Raw genomic sequence first — 18,586 nt, 5'->3', positions numbered from 1 at the left:
TCACACCACGATGCTCTCCCTTGTTCTGTGCCACGAGCATCCAAGCACCACGTGTTGCTCCGGCCCCTGGTGCAGGCATTGCTGCAGGGGGCACAGACAAGGCTGAGCGCTCAGGACGTGGCATAGCTCCTCCTGGGCACTGCCGTGGGGCACAGGGACGGTGCGGTGAAGCCGGGTCAGCTCCATCCCCGGCCCACAGCCGTGGGGACGCAGCACAGCGGGGACGTGGCTCCTTGCGGTGCACTGTGACCTTCCTTCTTCGAGGGGCCCGGGGAACAGCGAGTGCTGCAACCGAGAGCCAGGGGAGTCTATGAGGGCTCTCAGCCCCCCGGGGCCGTGCTGGGGAAGGAGCAGTGACCAGATGCCCACCCCATCGTCCGGGTCCGGCCACAGCCCTCATTCCTCCGCTGCCGGTGCCGCTTTGTTGCTAGCTGGTGACATCACCCAGAGCCCACCCCCTGCCTCCCAGCCGTCGCTCCGTCTCGCTCACTCCTTCGCAGGCAGAGCTGGCAGGATCGGGGCTGTGCGAGCGCCAGGGCGAGCGGCAGCAGCATGCGTGCGGCGGCCGAGGCTGAGGGCACGAGAACCACGTAGGAGCCCGGCGGAGCCCGTGCCCACCGCCACCACCGTCGTGGCCTCCTCGCTTCTCCGGGGACGCCGGGACAGCCGCATGCATGACACTCCGAAAAGGAGAGAAAACGACCATAAGTATCCAGGAGCACATGGCTATCGACGTCTGCCCCGGCCCCATCAAACCCATCAAGCAGATCTCCGACTATTTCCCCCGCTTCCCCCGCGGGCTCCCCGCTGCCGTCGGCCGCAGCGGTACGTTGCGTCCTGCGGTCAGTCAGCCGTCGGTCGGCCCCACCGAGACGCCCCGTGAGGATGACGAGGATGTGGACCAGCTCTTTGGGGCGTACGGCACGACGCCCGCCCCGCCGCCAGCCAAGTGCCCCCCAGCCGAGGAGGCGGTGGACCCGGAGGGCTACGAGTCCGACGACTGCAGTGAGTAGCCAAGTTGGTGCGGGGAGTTTGCGGGGTGCGGGTCTGTGGGTTGGTCCCCATCTCTCTGCCCTTCCTGGGTGCCCACTGCCTGTCATGGCATTGCACTGCCGCGGTGACAAACCCTGTGCTGTCACCGTGCTGCTGCCCCTTGGGGATGGGGGGTGGTCCTGGGAGCATCCCTGCCGCAGCCAGGCTGGGCGCTGGACCCAAACTGGGGAAGTCTCTCGAGAGCCACCAGTTGCTGCATTTGCCGGTGCGGCCGCTTCCCTGCCTCAGCCCCGCTCGGCTCCTTGCCCTCCCCGGTGGCTCCTGGCTGGGTTTGGACCCTTCGCTTCATCCCTGAGGGGTGCTCAGGCAGTGATGGGCATTGCCCGGCTTGGAATGGCACCCACTGGGAATCGCTGCCCTCAGCCTCTGCAAACTCTGCTCACCATTCCTCACCCACTGACACAGCGGCTGCACCACAGGGGCTGGGGGCTTCCAAGCCCGGCTTCAGCAGATGCAGGTGTTTGCAGCTCGGTTTAACCCCTCCCCACCCAAAATGTCCTTCCCACCCAGCTCGGTGCAGCTTGCAGGCTGCAGAGCAGCTGCTGTCTGGCTCTTCCAGCCGTGGCGGTTGGGGTAGCATCACTGCCCTCCAGCTCAGATTTAAACCAATGTCTCCACTCAGCCCAGCCCTTAGAAGCCAGATCCTGCCCAGGGCTGAGCACAAAGTTTGCAGCCTGGAGGTGATGGAGAAAGCAGGCAGTGCTGCTGAACGGTGCCGTGTGCCCATCCAGAGGGAAGGGGCAGGCTGAGCTCCCACTGAGCAGAGCTGTTTACGGCCCCATGCCAGGCAGGCGCTGGCTTTTCCTGTGCCAAATATTCCAGCCCCACCTGGGCATCGGTCCTGGTGCTGGTTGGCTGCCAGTTGGGTCCTGAGCACTGCCCTGACAGTGAGCTGCTGTGCCCTGCACTGCCTGCAGCTGGGGGATGCTGGGCTGCGGGTGTGAGCCCCACACAGGCACTGCCTCCTTCCCAGCCCCGCATTGGGGTCGTGTCACCCTGTGAGGAGGATGAGGAGGAGGAGAGCAGCTGTATGCCCGGGGAGCCATTCCCCACTAAGCCACCTTTGTCCCAGCCGGGCAGTTAGCAGCGACTTTAACCGGATTTGGGTTATTTGCTGCTCTAATTATCAGATCGCCTTGGCTCGTGCTGGCAATAGGAATGGAGACAGCCAGGCTGTAGAGCAGAGGTGTGTGCAGGAGCTGGTGTGCTCAGGGCCACGTCGCTTCCACCAGCACACATGGGTGCTGCCATCCATGTACTGGTGGTGCTGTGAGCTGTGAGCTGTGTGTGGGGTGCTGGCACTGGGAGCAGCGTTCCCTGCAGTGTAACAGGTGTCAGCCACACTGCTGGGCTCCTTGGCCAGATGTGCTGGGTCCTCTCTTGGCATGGCAGGCTCTCAGCTGAGGCACAGAACAGGGTGGACCCAGCTGCTATTGGGACAGGAAAGCATGGGGTGAGCCTATCCCTCCTCTGGGGTCAGCAGCCATCCGCAAAGCCAGACAAGGGCTTGCTGGCCCTGTTTCACCACCGGGGAGCTGGGTGGGGATTTGTGCTCAGCTGGGCTGGGGAGTGTCTTGCAGTCCCCCACATCCTCAGTGGGTGATTCAGGGCTGCATTAGTCACCTGCACTGCGCATTCCCTGGGAGCCCATCCCAGTGTGGATGGCAGGCTGGTGGCAGTGGTATGGCCCCCATCCCTGATGGGTATATAGCAGTGCTGGGGCTGGGACAACACCCATGGGCTGCCCAGTGCCCAGGTGACACCTCTGTGGATATCTTAAGTGCTCACATCTCCACCTTGGCCTTTGCTTTGGTGCAGCCAGGCTGGGATGAGCTGTGTATCATTCTTTAGGGATGCTCCAGACATCATCCCAAGGGATGCTCCCTGCATCACTCCATAGAGATGCTCCCTCCCAGTGCAGCCCCACAGAGGTGTGGGGTTTGTCCCATCTCCCCACGGGTGTCTCTTCCTGAGCACAGAAGCCACAGTGCTGGGAGGATTCAAGCTGCCTCTGGTTGGGGAGGTACAGCATTTATCCAGGTTTTCCTACACATATTTCTGCCTGGTGTAACATCCACAGCTCCAATCCATGGCCGCTGTCCCTCTCCATCCCTTTGCCCATCCACCAGCTGCCAGCCACGGATCCCACCCCATGGAAGCGAGGGGGCTTAGTCTGCAGCTCATGTCTGGGATCAGGGCACTGGGTTTATTTAGGAAGGCTCTTCTTTAGCACAAAGTTATAATTAGGGAGGCAAAGTGATAACGTGGATATTAATTACTGGCTGCTTAAGGACAGGCAGGATAATGACGGTGTTGTGGGGCGCCCAGCAGACGGGGGGAGCAGGGGATGCACGGAAGGGAGACGCGCATTGTGGGCATGGGGATATTTACTTCTGATCACAACTCCTTCATGTATTTATAACCTTTGAATCATCTTTTCGATCTGGAGAAGGGCAAAAGAAGTACTGGGGTTTTGCTCAGCAAACTGAACCAACCCTCACCCGGCTCAGCCCAAATCACACCCTGGTTCTGCTGATGCTGATGGCACATGCGCTGTGTTGGTGTCATCCTCAGCATGGGGACTAATGGGGTTCTGGTCAGCATCCGTCCTCCAGGGAGGGCTGGTGCCAGCAGCAGGGGCTTCCTGCATCTTTCATCTCTGTATTTAACTCTGAGAGCAATTTATTTATGTTTTTTTGGGGGGGAGGTGTTATTAATTGCAATACTGTATTTCATTAAAGGGAGAGAGAGGGAGAGATTTGAAGGCCATCTCCAAATTGAAACTGCTGAAAGTCTAATTGCTGCTGACATCAGGGACCATTTAGTGCTGTAAAACATAATTGCATCTCTGAACTGTTCTGAGCAGATAAGTGTTCCTCTGAACACTCCTCCTGGAGAAGACAGAGGGGCTGATGAGCATCCATCAAACAGCTTCAGGAAGGAGCAGCTCCCTGTGCCAGGGATGAAGAAATATCGATTGCTGTCAATTTGGGGGGGGGGGAACACCCCATCAAGTGGGCTGTTGTGCAGGGGTGAACCCAGGGGCTCTCAGAACCCACTGGCCATGGTGATCCATGGCTGCCCAGCTTGGAAATGGCACAAATCCTTTCTGTTCTTCCTGTGGAGTCATTTGCTGACATTTTGCAAGGGGCTGGAAGCGCACAGAATCACTCGCTGCCTTTCAGGACCTTTAAAGCGATCTCCGTCGCGGAAGGAAATGAAAGCAATGGAAGAATGGGGACTGATCTTTTATAACACATTAAAAAATACCCAGTTTGAAGGTTACTGAACCTGTGCCTTCTGTAAGGGAGCCCTAATCCAGACAATCCCCTGCCGTCTCTTTACCGCTCCGCTCTGATCTCCCTGGCACAAAAACCATGAGCAGATTATCTTGGGAGCACCAGTGCTGATAAGCAGAGGGACTTAAGGCCTTTGGACTTCTCTTTAATTAGTCCTGTAGTGGGTTTTTTGCACTTTTTCGCAGCGCGCCGCTTTGCTGGTCTTCCTAATGACAGTGGCGATGCAGAAGGTTCCTCAGTTTTAGAAGAGAAAATATCATCACTGCCTTCCTCTGTGAGCTGTGCCCAAGTTTCTGTGCTGCTCTGGGTTCACCTGCACCCAAAGGTCTGTGGTGGAAGATGCCACATTCCATACAAGTCAGATTTGGTTCTCTTTCTAGCGCCGTTGGTGGCACTTTCCCATCCATCTCTCCCACTTCGTGGCTGAGAAGTAGGGTCGGAACCTGCTAATGAGTTCACAGCTCCTAATGGTTATTTTATCACCGGAGCAGAATAATCGTAATAATAACGATACCTCCTGCCTGCTGTCTGGTGAGCGCTAAGCTGCCTTTCTAATGCCTGACAAAGGCATTTATTTACTTCTTTTTTTGTATTATTTGCAGTCTGTGTGATTAGAGGGCAGCATTCAGAATAGCCCAGCAGAGTTAAATATGTCTGCTAACAGTGTTTCTTGTCTAATTGCTGCCCTTTTCTTTTTTAGGCACTTGCTCCCCTAATTAAAAGCACAATCCACTTCCATCTCTGCTGCGAGGATGGCTGGGAGGGGGAAAGCAATAAGCACAATAACAGCAGCGAAAGCAATAAAAGAAGACAGCTCAGTATCTTGGGAATCAAAACTGACTTGCTCCTGTACCACCAGTGCTCATCCTGCAGTGTGAAGCCACAAACAGCATCTTCTGCAGCACTGCATGGCTGCAGCCCTGGGGCAGGTTGCTGCACTGAGGGGACAGGAGCTCCATTGGGATTTCCCAACCAAACCCATTTTCCATCCCAAGCCTTTGATTTGTTTTATCATTTACCAAATCCAGCCGTCCGAGCTGCAGCCTCTTTCTGTGATCAATAACAGTGTGTGCTGGGGTTGGGTGAAGGGCAGATGGGGATGGAGAGACTGTGAGAGTGGAGGGTTCATCTTCCATAAGGAAAAGGCTGGATTTGTAAAGTTTGGCTTTGGCATAAGCCCATGGTTTCGGTGTCGATGTTTCAGATGGTTTGGATAGATTGGGTGGTTGGGATGGTGATGGCTTGTGGGGTTTGATGGCTTGTTGGTTTGAGTGGTGATGGTGTGGATGGTGGAGTGGGTGGTGATGGTTCGATGGTTTGGGTGGTGTGTTGGTTTGGGTGGTGGTGATTTGGGTGGTGATGGTTTGGATGATTTGGGTAGTGATGATTTGATGGTTAGGGTGGAAGCATCTTTTGGGCTAAACCCATGGGGGACTCAGGAGTTGTCGTGGGTTCAGCCTCGCCCTGCATTGCTGCCATCTTCCTGAGCCCTGTGAGCAAACCCCACTGATTTATGACTTACCTGAACTGGCAGCTAACGTGCCATGAAATTACTCCAGAGCAAAGGAGGTGCATTACTCTGGCAGAAACCCCTCTGAATATTTGCTTTCCTTTGAAGGAAAAATATTTGCTCATGATCTGTGATTTCTGTTTGCTAGCAAGCAAACCTGTAGCTCGCACGGGGCCGGGCTGGAAGATGGCTGTGAAATTGCAGCACAGTGCTTTCGGTCCCCTGCATGGCCACCACCCCCACAGAGCTGCTCTGCAGAGGCTTTGCAATGGGAAGAAAAACCCCAATTTCCTGCCACACTCTTTGTGCAATTTACCTCCTGGGCAGCGAGCCCTGCCTTGGTGTTAAGCAAAATTGCTCTGGTTTTTTGGTTGTTGTTTGTTTGCTTTCGGGGGGATGCAGGGAGGTCGGTTGCTGTGGTTTTTTCATTGCTTCCATTGGTGTGACTTGCTCAGTACAAATCAGTTCTCAAATCCATTTAAATCCTGCTGCTGAGGTCCACACATTGCCCTCCTGCCCCCTCCCCTTGGACCCATGCACTGCTGCAGCCAGGTTGCCAATGCTGTAAGGGAACACCGCTCTATTTGAAAGTTTTCTTATCTTAATCATAAAAGTATTTCCATTCTTGCCGGGTTTAATGTACAGTTTGGAACTGAGAGTAGATCCCACTGTCAGCTCATTTATTTAAAGGTGTCAGCATGCAAATATGTATGAGGGGCATGGCAGCTGCGCTGCGGGATGTGTTGAGTGTGTGTCCCCATGGTGACTTGGCCACACTGCCCAAATCTTCCCAGGAATGGGGAACAGCCCCCCAAGAGCCCGTCTGCTTTGTCCCAGAGCTCGTTGGATGATGCTCTGCGTCCTTCCAACACTTTCATCCACTCCTTTTGCACTTGTTGGGTGAGAAGCCAGGTCTTACTGGACCTCTCTGGTGAATGACACCCCATGTCTCTCTCACAGCTGCTCTGGGGACACTGGATTTCAGCTTGCTCTATGACCAAGAGAACAACGCCCTGCACTGCACCATCAACAAGGCCAAGGTACGTCTCGGCACCGGGTGAGTGAGGAGCAGTGCTGTGGTGGGCACTATGGGGCCATCAGAGCCATGCTGAAAGCATGTGGCCCTTCCCCATGCCCACATCCCCTCCAGCCCCAACTCCATCCCATGCCCACATCTCCTCCAGCTCCATCCCATGCTTGCACCCCCTCCATCCCAGCCCCATCCCAATGCCTCACTGGCTGCAGCAGCTATTTATGTCTTTTTTAGCAAAGCGCCCAACCCGATGTTGTTATTGACTTAACGCTGTGACCGGCTGTCAGTTTATAAATGGCTCTTTTAAATGCTGCTAATCACTGCCACAAAGTGCTCTGCCTCAGCTCCTTTGCCGTCTGCGTGATTGAAGCAATTAGAGGTTGGGTGTTTTGTGGTTCTTTTTTTTTGGTTTGGTGTGGGTTGTTTTTGGTTTTGTTGCTTTTTGGGTTTGGGTTTTTTTTCGGCACATTTCAGAGCAGAACATCCAGCAGAAGACCTGGCTGTGCCTATGAGTGCTATGAGTGCACCGAGGAGCATTGGAGCACTGCTCAGCTCCTGGCCTTCACCCAACCCTGGGGCCTGGAGGGGTTGGGAAGGGCTGGGGCTGCTGGGTCAGGATCCCCTTCCATGCCCTGAGTTTCCCTCTGTGCTGACCCTGCTCACGGCATCACCCCGCTCATGGGGCGGGACACCCTCCCGCCACGCTGACATTCAAGCATTGCAGTCCTGTTCATTTCCATTCTGCTCTCATTCTCCCATTTTTCTCTTTTATTTACATCGCCATCTGCTCGCTCTCATTTCATCTCTCGCCTGGGGAAAGATGCCAAAACTTGACTACAAAAAGGTAAGGGCCAGGACCCCGCGGGCGGTGCTGGGCAGGAGCTGCAGAGCTGTAGGGTGGTGCCGGGACATGCATTGCCCTGGGCTGGGCTATGCTGTGCTGCTCCAGCATTTATCTTCCTCCCATAGACCACCACCCCCAGACACTCTTCTCTCTTCCTTTTGATTCTCCTGCTTCTCTAGTTTAATTCCCAGCAGTTTCATATCAGCCAGTGTTCCTCCTGAGTCCTGTTGTTGCTGTGCAGGGGGTTCGTGGGCTCTTGAAGGCACCAACCTGGGTTAAACCCAACCATCTGTGGCCCAATGCCCCTTTTCTGCTCTGCAGACATCAACTGTGCTGTGCTGTGCAGGAGCTCAGGGCTCATCCTTACAGGCATTGCCCTGATGGGGCTTTTTGTGCCTCGGTTTCCCTAACAGGGCACAGTGATGCCTGCCTTGCCATTAAATCCAACTGATAATCCCTCAGCTCTCTCAGAGCAGTTTTATGGCCTTCCATGCAGTAAGGATGATGGCATTGTCACCCCTGGGGTCCTCATGTTACTCCCAACCTCTCACTGAGCTAGATATAGCATTGGGACCCATTTTGCAGGCTCCTGTCACCCCATCCTCTATAGCACATCTGTTAAAAAAGCCTTTAATAGCCTCCTCAGAAGGTAATTTAATTGCACTGAATGGATGGGTGAATTACGGAGCTGCCTCTCTCTCCATCCATTTTCATGGGAATTCGCTTGCTCGCTTTATGATTTCATTTGCCATGCAGCATCCGGGCAGGTGGGGCACGGAGCAGACAGGCAGCACCCGCTTCTCTCTGCTGTGAATGAGCACTCAGCCCTATATTAGGTGCTGAGCGCATGTTGGGGCCATCCCCATGTGCCATGAGTGCCCACGGAGCTCTGTTCTCCCTGACCTCCCCATGGCAGAGCTGGGGAGGTGACCTGAGCTGTGGTGCTGTCGAGGCAGAGCCATGCAGCCTACATTCGCTGCTGATATTTTTATCCTGCTGGCTCTGGGTGAGAAGCCAAATCCTCTTTGCTGGGCACTGTTTGGCTGCAGGGCAGAGCCCTCCCTGAGGTCAGCACATGGTCCCTGAAGCCCCAGGCTCAGCAAGTTGCGTTTGGGGCCCAGATAGTGTTGAAGTGCTGCCCCATGCACCTGGATCATGCAGCCATTTACCCATCTCCTTGCTTCCCCCCACCCCAAAGCAGCCCCTGCCTGTGCTCTCATCCCACACGGCTGTAGGGGCACAGCTCTGCCAGCTGCAGACATGGAACAGCCCTGCATGGCTCCCACACAGCCTGGGGCATTTCTGTGGCTGATTCCCACCTGGGAGCCGAAGCTCTGTTTGTTGTGCTCCTGCATTGCTTCCCTTCCCTGTGGAAGTGGCTTTGTGCAGGTTTGGGGCATCACCCTGACATCACTTTCAGCCCCATGGAAGCCACACACAAAACCCATCACCAGTTGGCACTGTGAGCACAGCCCGGTGACCGTGCCATGGCTGTGCTACTCTGGTGAGGGCAGGGAGCAGCAGCACAGCCACAAACAGAACTGGGGAATGTTAGCTGCTCTAACCCTGCTCATCACTCTCCCCCTCCCAGGGCCTGAAGCCAATGGATCACAACGGTTTGGCTGACCCCTATGTCAAGCTGCACTTGCTTCCTGGGGCCAGCAAGGTGAGATGCACTCATTTCTCCCTCCCTTCCCATCACTTTCCCCTCTGGAGCAGTGAGGGTTTCCCTGCTGGGAGCTGGGAGAAACCCTGCTTTGCTTTGGTTTCTTCTTTCATCTTTTGCATGTTGAGCCCCTCCGATCATAATAACGCGTGGTATCACTCGTAAGGGAAATATTTCCATCTCCCAAAGTTCAGCACTTGCTGGAGAGAAGAGTAATTAAAGATATTGATGTGTAGTGAGAGCGTGGTGTAACTGATGGGGATGCGGAATTTAAATGCTAGATGTATGTGTGATGAATATTAATTACGCTCTCAGTTTACCACCAAAGGAAAGACCTTTTGGGAGGAGGTGTGTTTACTCCTTACGGTTTAGCCGTATTAATTCATAACGTTCAGGGCAGCAGAGGGAGTTTTTAACCACATTCTGGGTTCCACGGGATATAGGAGAGCTGTCAGCGCTTCCATTGCGCACCGCTCCCCTTCTTGCAGGCACACAGCTTAGGGGGGCTGGGCAGCACTGGGGCCATGCAGAGGGGAGAAGGAACACACACCATGCCCTACTCTTATCCCTCCAATCCAGGGTGAAGTATCAGGGTCTGTTTTCCTCTCCCCCGCCCCCAAAGTGGGGGTCCCACGCTTATGCTGCTTATGCGCAGAGCTGCAGTGCTGGGAAGCGTTCCCCCCGCTAACAGAACGCATTAGAAGGAAGTTATTTACAGTTCTTATTTTGAGTCAGCCAGGGCTGGGAGCTGTGCTGGAAGTGGGAATGCAAAGTACCAGCCAGAACTGCAAATTGGTCGTTTTTAATGAACCTGAAAAGACGTGGTGATTTTTTTTTCCCACCCCCCCTCCTTGCTCCTGCTGTATAAATGCAATCCCAGCTCCCGCTTGCCTCTGCCAACACTCTGCTGCTGGGCTCCAGCAGGGGCAATGCAAGGCTGGGTGCTTTGGGAGGGGATGGGGGGGGCTCCCTGTGGGTCTGCCCGGCTCCCACTCACCTCCATGGCTTTTCCAGGCAAATAAGCTGCGGACCAAAACGCTGCGCAACACTCTGAACCCCACCTGGAACGAGACCCTCACCTACTACGGCATCACCGACGAGGACATGATCCGCAAAACACTGCGGTAGGGCCTTGGGGACCCCCGGCACCTCTCCCTGTATCACCCATCATTCCCCTTTAGAGCCATGGGTTCCTCCTGTCCCAGCTTTTGGGAGGGAGCAGTGAATTGCTGCGATAAGAGATGTGCATTTGGATGTATTTCTCATCATCTGTGGTTGAGGTTTGGTCCCTGCATGCTCAGCATCGCAGCGCTGGGAGAGCATCCCCATGCAGGCTGGGAGATGGGGATCTGTGTGCAGACATATCCCAGCCCCATCCCATCGTGGATCCATCCCACAGCCAGAACCCAGCCTTGCTGCTCCAAAGCTGCCCTTGGAGCTGATGGTTTCCCCTGTGCCCGCAGCGCAGCCCCGTTGGGTGAGCAGAGCCCACCTGTTGTCACAGTGTGTGTGCAGATGAGGAATTCAGCGCCGCAGGTTATTATTTCACATGGAAAATATTAGTCATGCTGAAAGTGCCGCAGGCTCGCCGGGCTGGAAAGCCTCTGGTTTATTATTATTAGCAATGGGGACTGTTTTATTATTTTTATTCCACTGCGGGCTTTGAAGTTTGTAGCCTCTCTCAGGTGTGGAAATCGGTTTGGGGGAGATGTTTGCTGAGATATGTGCTGAAATGCAGCAGGGAGCTCAAAGCCCCCACCTGCACATTGCAGTGCCGGCTCCCTGCATGGCTGATGCAGGGATGCTGTGTTCAGTGCTGTGATGTCCCTTCCTGCAGCCTCCTGTGGTCACAGCTGCACCCTGGGATGGTTTTTATGCCAGGAGAATGGAGAGATGGAGTGGGGCTTTTGCTTTGCCTGGAAGTGGCTCTGGAGAAGAACAGCATTAGGGTAGAAGAGGTGCCCTGGCTGGGGCTGCTCCTCTGCTTAAACAAAGCTTTGGGCTCCCGTGGCTCCGTTCTTAATCTTGCATGGAGGAACCAGCACCCAAAATTGGAGCTGTTTCCCATCCTCCTGTTTCTTCTTCTCCACCTTCACAGCAGAAGGTATTGGTGTAGGAGTTTTTCTTTATCCAGAGGCGCGTTTAGATGAGGCGCAGCTCGTTACAAACCAGGCACAAGGTAGAAAGTGCAGCTTTTGGTGTAACTCCTCTCTGGGATTTCCTGCTTTTTGGAGGAGGGGATGTTCAGTCAGGCAGAAGGTGCACATTGCAGTGGATATGGAGGCAGATGTGTCTGGGTGGCAGCGCTGATGGGATGGGACCGATGGGCTCTGGGCACATTGATGCTGGGGCTGCAGAGGGGCAGAGCTGTGATTGTGGAATCCCTTCCATAGAAAAACAACAGTGTGGATCAAAGCACCTCAGTCTTTGCCTCCCAGCTGCCTGGGGAGCATGGGGCTCCAGGGCTGGAAAGGGACTCTCAATGTTCCCTGCCCAGCTGGGCTGCTCCTGGCTGGGAGCCCAGCACCAAACGTGGCCCCGTGGGGCAGCAGGGATATACGAGTGATGAGCAAGCAGCATTTTGTTAATGAAGCAGCCCCCTCAGACTCCTCCATCCTTTGGGTTTCAGGAAATGCAGCAGGTGGGAGGATCTTGAAAGGTCTCATCCATTCATCAAGCAAAGCCCCCACGTCCAGTCCCAGCCTGAGCAGCGGGAGCTTCCTGCTCTATGGGGCCGGGAGGACATGCAGGGAGCAGTGGGGCTGTGGGTGTGGGAAACCAATAGGGGCATCAATGTGGGCAGAATGCGATTTAAATAATCCCATGTAATAGGCAGTAAATAGATCGCATTGGTAATAAATACCAGAGCTGGCCGGGGACAGGATCTGATTATTCATATCTAGATATATTGGCAGAGCAATGCATTATTCATGTGCTACTCAGCGTGCCCGCGAATGCCAGGAATTCTTTGTTTAATCATGTGTTTGACAAACATCATGACTCATTACATATATTATTCAGAAAATAGTACTTGATCAGGTTTGAGAGACACAGCACAGCTCCATGGGCCGTGGGGTCCCGGGCTGCTCTGTGCTGGAGCTGTGTGGGAATTGCACTGCTGTGGTTTGTGTGCTCAGATGCAGAGCTGTTGGGATGGAGCCCAGCAATGAAATCTCACTTTGTTCCATGGAGAGCTGGGCAGTCTCGGGTCGCTGTCTCTTCCTATGTTCTTTATGGCATGTAGGCATCATCCATGTCCTGCACATCTGCTGAGAGCCAGCCAAGTTGCTATAGGGACTGCACGGGATCTTAGAGATAGGCACAGCATCTCCGGCATCTGCTGCCTGCTCTGTGCATGCAGAAAAGGGTGGGGGGCCCCAGATGAGATCCTCACTGACCTCACCCTCCTCTTTCTGCACCAGCAATAAGGCCAGAACCGCTCCTTATGCAGGATGATGCTGTGAGTCAGCAGTGGGGCGGCCAGAGCTGCAGTGAGTCAGGGCCGGAGCAGTGGGAGGGCAGCGAGCGGGGATGCTTGTGGGTAACCAATGCCCCATCACAGTGCTCCCACAACCTGGAGCCCCCACTGGGAGGTGTCAGAGCATGAGGAAGGGGGTTGTGCTGAAGGGAGAGGCGTGAGGGGGTGATGTTCTCGTTCAAGGGCTCACGCAGGGAGTGAGGGCGGCTGCTGGATTCGCTGTTTGTCATAGAGCTGATTTTCTAACCCAGGGCATACGAATTCCATCACAACGATTCCTTGTAATGAAATTCAAGCTGGTGTAATTGCATTATGCCCATTTCCAAGGGCAGGGCTGGGCTGGGAGCTGCACAAATCTGACTCACATTTCGGCGCTGATGGGGCAAGGCACCACCAACCCAACATGGTTCAATAGAGAAGAACCAGGGCTGGGGATGGCAGAGCTCCTTTGGGTGCTTTGGGGAGGCAGTCAGGAGGGTGTGGGCAGGGAAACGTGTTACTCACATTGTCAGAAGGTAAAATCTGCGTTGGCTTGGTGTAAGAATCACAGAGCAGAGCTGGCTCTGCTCTCAGTGCTCCCTCCCCACACACACAGGTGATTGCCTCTTGTCTGGAGTTGCTCCTCTGCTGGTTTGGGTCTCTGAAAGACAGAGAGGAGGATACGGAATAAGAAATAGCGTGCCTGCATTTCAGATTCTCTTTGAGGATTCGGCTGTTGCGGTGGGGTGTTCTTCTCCATGAGTATCTATAGTAACGCTGCATTTGACACTGGTTTTCTGGAGAGTGCTTTCCCGGTGATAAAAGCCCTTGGCCTTTCTCCCCAACCCCTCTCCCTCTGCCCACTGCCCTGGTCTGGTGCTCCTTGTGCAGCACTGCTGAGCCATCCCTCGCTGCACCTCTCCAGGTCCTTGTCCTCTGGTGATCAAACTGCCAGTGGATGAACCACCCATCCACAGTGAAACAACCCATGGATAAACAGCCCACACGTCAAACTTCCATGGAGAAATCATCCATGGGTAAATCAACCCTGAAGAAACCAACCATGGAGAAACCACTCATGGATAAACTACCCATTGATAAGCCACCAACAGAGAGATCATTCACCCATGGATAAAACTCCCATGGACAGATCCTCCACCCATGGACAAACTACAGTGTGCTATGTGTTCCACTGATGTGGGATTGAACGGCACTATTTATCTGTAATTAAGTTTCCCTCACCCATATAGATCCCATTTACCAAAAGCTGTTAAGGCCAAGAGCAGTCCTGCTGGCAGAGGTGAGAGATGGGCAGCAAGGGGAATGTCTGACAGAGAGGTAAACAGGCAGTGAAAGGATGGGAAGCTTGTAGGAATGTCTATAAGGGGGAAAAGGAGAGACTGGAAGAGAAGGGAAACATTGGTGGGAGAGGAGGCAGAGGGACCCCCCCCAGTGCTGTCCCCAGTCGCATGGACACAGAGTTAGCCCTGCTCATGATGCCCTGTGCTCCTCCCAGGATCTCTGTCTGCGATGAGGACAAGTTCCGCCACAACGAGTTCATCGGGGAGACGCGGATCCCGCTGAAGAAGCTGAAGCCCAACCAGACCAAAAACTTCAGTATCTGCCTGGAGAAGCAGCTGCCGGTGAGTGGGGTCACACTGATGTCCCCATGGGGCTGCGTGACACCAAAAGTGCATTTCAGCAGCTCTGGGGCTGGTTTTGATCTCGGTGCACACACATGGAGAGGGCGAGCAGCCCCAGACTGGGCACATTCCCTCCCCAGATAGACAAAACAGAGGACAAATCACTGGAGGAGCGCGGCCGGATCCTCATCTCCCTCAAGTACAGCTCGCAGAAGCAAGGCCTGCTGGTGGGCATCATCCGCTGTGCCCACCTGGCTGCCATGGATGCCAACGGATACTCCGACCCCTACGTCAAGACGTGAGTGATGCTGGCAGTGCACCCCCACCCTGCCACTCCACAGAGTGGAAATTAAGTGATCTCATTAAGGGATGTAACTCACACCCATCCCTCAGCCCTGTCCCCTGTGCTCTGACCCCAAAATCAGCACTTACAGGGATGGTGTTTGTTGGGATGATGCTACTGAGATAAAATGCAGCCTGTGGGAGTGCAGTGATGGAGTTTGTTGGCAGAACGCTTCCAGATTCCTTAATTGCTGTTCAGGAGTGGAGACATTTATATAAAAACCCACCCCTTCTTTTCTGAATGCTCGTTGGAGCAGCTCCATCCCTAAAGCAAAAGAATGAGTCCTCATTTTTCGTGGCATTTTGGACGCTGCCGTGCACATCACAGGCAGTAGATCGTGTCTGCAGGGCTGGAAGCTGAGCAGACAGACAAGGGATGTTCCTCAGTGCAAGCCCTAATTTTTAATGATGAGCATGAAGTGGAAAGTGGTGGTAGCATGGGAACAGAGCTGGGGCACAGCGATGGGGAGGATGCTCCTGCTGCCTACTGGCCCTGTGGCTCATGCTGATGTGGTGAGCCATTTCCTTGCAGTTATCTGAAACCAGATGAGGACAAGAAGTCAAAGCATAAGACGGCAGTGAAGAAGAAGACGCTGAACCCTGAATTTAATGAGGTGGGTCTGCGGTTCTCACCCAATGGGCTTTTCTCAGGGATGTGAGTGAAAGGGAAAAATAAACCAACTCAGTCGCTGTGGGAAGGGATGGAGATGAGCTCCGTGGGCACTGGGCTCTGTGTGGGTTTAGACTGAGCACTCGTGGTCTCCCTGCAGGAGTTCTGCTATGAGATAAAGCACGGCGACCTGGCCAAAAAGACCTTAGAAGTCACTGTGTGGGACTACGACATTGGGAAATCAAATGACTTCATAGGTGAGTGTGGCCCCTTGGAGCACCAAATGTCTTACAGCTGTCAGGGAACAAACATTCCTTGTTTATCACTCCTTTCTTCCCTGGCTTTTCTCCCGATGGAGAAGCTGTCCCAACTCTTCCCCCTCACCTGACAACTCCCTTTTCCTTCTCTTTGTGCTCCTGCTGCCCCTGTGCCGTGCTGCTCTCCACATCACCCCCCTGGTACCTCCCATCCTGTCTCACCACCGTCCCTCTGTCCCAGCTGCTTCTTTCACGCTTCCATTCTTCCTCTTGCTGTTCTCCATCTGAGGTTCCTCTCCTTTTCCCACAACCTTTAGCTCTTCTCACACTCATTTTTTTTAATCTCCATCTCATATGCCTTCTCCTTTTTCACCTGCTGCCCTTCTCCATCCTCCCACTTTGTGCTCCATCCCCACATGCCTTCCTGCTGCGTTTCTGCTCTGCTTTCCTCCTCTTGTGCACCTGAGCCTCCTCTCCCCGACCTGAGCAGGCAGCAGCAGCTCATCCCCCCCTCCTTGTTTCCAGATTATTTTTCCTGGAAAAAAAAAATAAAGAAAGAAAAAAAATCCAATTGAACAGGGAGATTTCATTTGTCTCTGTTGGATGTCTGGGCTTCAAAGTACCACCGAAGCGATGCTGTTAGCAGCTGCGGTGATGTGTTGCTAACAGGAGCCCGCTACCTCTGCTGCTACAACTGCAAATGGGAGCTGCGAGTGGGACCCTGGGGAGGGCTGGCATTGCTGCGTCCTGCTGTGCCCCAGTGTGTCCTGTCACACACCCACCTCTTCTTGCTGTCTCTCTCAAGGTGGAGTCGTGCTGGGGATCAACGCCAAAGGCGAGCGGCTGAAGCACTGGTTTGACTGCCTGAAGAACAAGGACAAGAAGATTGAGCGCTGGCACACGCTGACAAACGAGCTGCCGGGGGCCGTCCTCAGTGACTGAGCACCCCGCACTGCTGGGGCTCGCGGGGCTGCAGGGCTCAGCTCTGTGCTGGAGAAGGGAGCGCTTCCCAGGGAGCAAGGTGGAGGCAAACACACTCTGCTCGGTGGGTCCCAACCCCTACAGCTTTTCCAGAACACCTCTGTGCACCTTACACACACACACACAGGCATGCACACGCATGCGCACACACACATGCACAACCTCGTGTTTGCACACACACATGCACTCAGCACACACCTGCATGCACACAGGTCTGACTTCTCTCCCAAACTCGTCGCTGTACTGACTTACCTTCTCGCTGCCTTGCAATTCAGTGGCAAAAATGAATGCATCCAGTCTTCGTTTGTTTATCTACTACGAGCAAAAGGCGTCACTAAAACATGAGACTATTTTATTGAGGCCGCTGTGCCCCATCCCTGGTGGTTTGTCAGTCTTTGTGGTTTGGGCCTAAACAGTCTTTTATGCATTTAAAGCTCCTCCATTGGAATGACTGCGTTCTCTGCTGACATGGGAAGGCTGTTTGCTTTTCTTCCAGACAATTTGTGTTCATCCTCTCTGACAACGCAGCTCGGCCTCTCTGGGATCTGCCACGAGGAATAAAGCAGGAACCGCTCCTGCTCCCTTCTGCTCTCCCCTCCAACCCCTTCCCCGGAGCCTCCCAGCACATAGAACCCAATGAGGCACCGGCGGGTGAGAACTCTGCCAAATGCTGCACCTTGCCAGGAATATCAGAAGCCTTTAAACCACAGAAGAGCTGCTGCCCCATCCGGTCTCCATCTCTTCCCTACAGCTTCAGATCCGTGTAGCCGTGTGCGCGTGGGTGTCGACGACTTCCTTTCTGAAAGCAATCAGATCTCTGCAAACCTCTGTTGACTTTTCCAAGTTCCGATAGCGTTACACCATGTTTGATATTAGGGGGGAAAGAAAGGGGAGAAAAACGTTCATAGGGTCTTTTATAATAACTTCATATTTGTAATGCATTCTAACAGATATGCATGGATTTTACTGGGATGCCAGCAGTGTGCCCATTGGGATGCTCCTGCTGTTCCGGCCCTGTGCTGCTGGGGCTGATTTTGGGGTGCAGGAGCTCATGCTAAGTGGCTGTCAGGAAGCGATGGGATGGAGCACATCCTGCTGTGGCACGTGGGGTTCCTCACTTTGTACTTAAGCCTTTTCTAAGCGGACTGTCCGTGCATCCCAGCTGCATGCAGAGCGGTGGTCGTCGCGCCCGCCTTGTGACATGTTTGATACCGATGTTTTGCTACCATGTGAAGGCTGCAGAAATTGTCCTTACCTGCATCCTAAAGGGATTTTGTATTTCAGTATTATCTCTCTGTGTACTTTTTGTCAGATTTGTTAATATTTATAACGAGAACCCAAAATAAAAAGGGGAAAAAAAAGAAAACAAAAGAGGTGCAGCTTATGAGTCTCACTTTGGCCATGTCACCTAATGCTTCTAAACCCATGCACGGGGATTGTTCTGCACTGTCCACTCCTTTCTGCTGCACAGATCCCCAAAGGGGACTTTACAGGGTGTGGGATTAGGCAAGGGAGGGTTAGATAACAAATCTCTGAGCTCCCATTAAGGTTGCATCGCTCAGAAGCTCTGCATGAGCAGAAGGCCATTGGGGATGAGCCATGCAATGCCCTGTGCTGCATTCAGGCCACGTTCTGCATGAATTGTTCCATTGCAGGTGTTGTGAAGGAGCAGACATATCACCCCAGCCCTGTCCACACTGTATATGTAGAGCTATAAATATATGACTTCATGTATTTGTAGCAGAGTATATATATATATACGCTATCTATTTGTACTCTATATCAAACACAGCGTGGCTATATCAACTGTATACAGTGTGCTTATTGCATGGCTTTACAGGCTGCCCCAGCTGTGGGCTCTGGACCATCACCCCACACCCTGTGCCTACAG

General features: G+C 53.8%; 1 protein-coding gene across 2 annotated transcripts; it reads left to right on the top strand.

Annotated features, from left to right (window-relative positions):
• Positions 1-460: 460 nt before the first annotated feature.
• On the top strand, positions 461-18,066 carry DOC2B (double C2 domain beta). 2 transcript variants are annotated; one of them, XM_085522081.1, is made up of 10 exons: positions 461-1,005; positions 6,823-6,902; positions 7,716-7,739; positions 9,331-9,405; positions 10,420-10,529; positions 14,379-14,505; positions 14,646-14,803; positions 15,380-15,461; positions 15,618-15,714; positions 16,520-18,066. In XM_085522081.1, the coding sequence occupies exons 1-10, from the start codon at positions 675-677 to the stop codon at positions 16,654-16,656; spliced, it is 1,221 nt and encodes a 406-aa protein (XP_085378207.1). In that variant the 5' UTR covers positions 461-674; the 3' UTR covers positions 16,657-18,066. The 2 variants fall into 2 exon arrangements, with proteins under 2 accessions (XP_085378207.1, XP_015736186.2); XM_015880700.3 differs by lacking the exon at positions 7,716-7,739 and having other exon boundaries at positions 475-1,005.
• The last annotated feature ends 520 nt before the right edge of the window (positions 18,067-18,586 follow it).

The sequence above is a fragment of the Coturnix japonica genome, chromosome 22 (assembly GCF_054131305.1).
Source record: "Coturnix japonica strain WE chromosome 22, WE-NBRP24, whole genome shotgun sequence".
In the NCBI taxonomy this organism is placed as follows: Eukaryota; Metazoa; Chordata; class Aves; order Galliformes; family Phasianidae; genus Coturnix; species Coturnix japonica.
The sequence above is the reverse complement of the archived record's forward strand: the minus strand, read 5'-3'. Positions and strand labels throughout refer to the sequence as shown.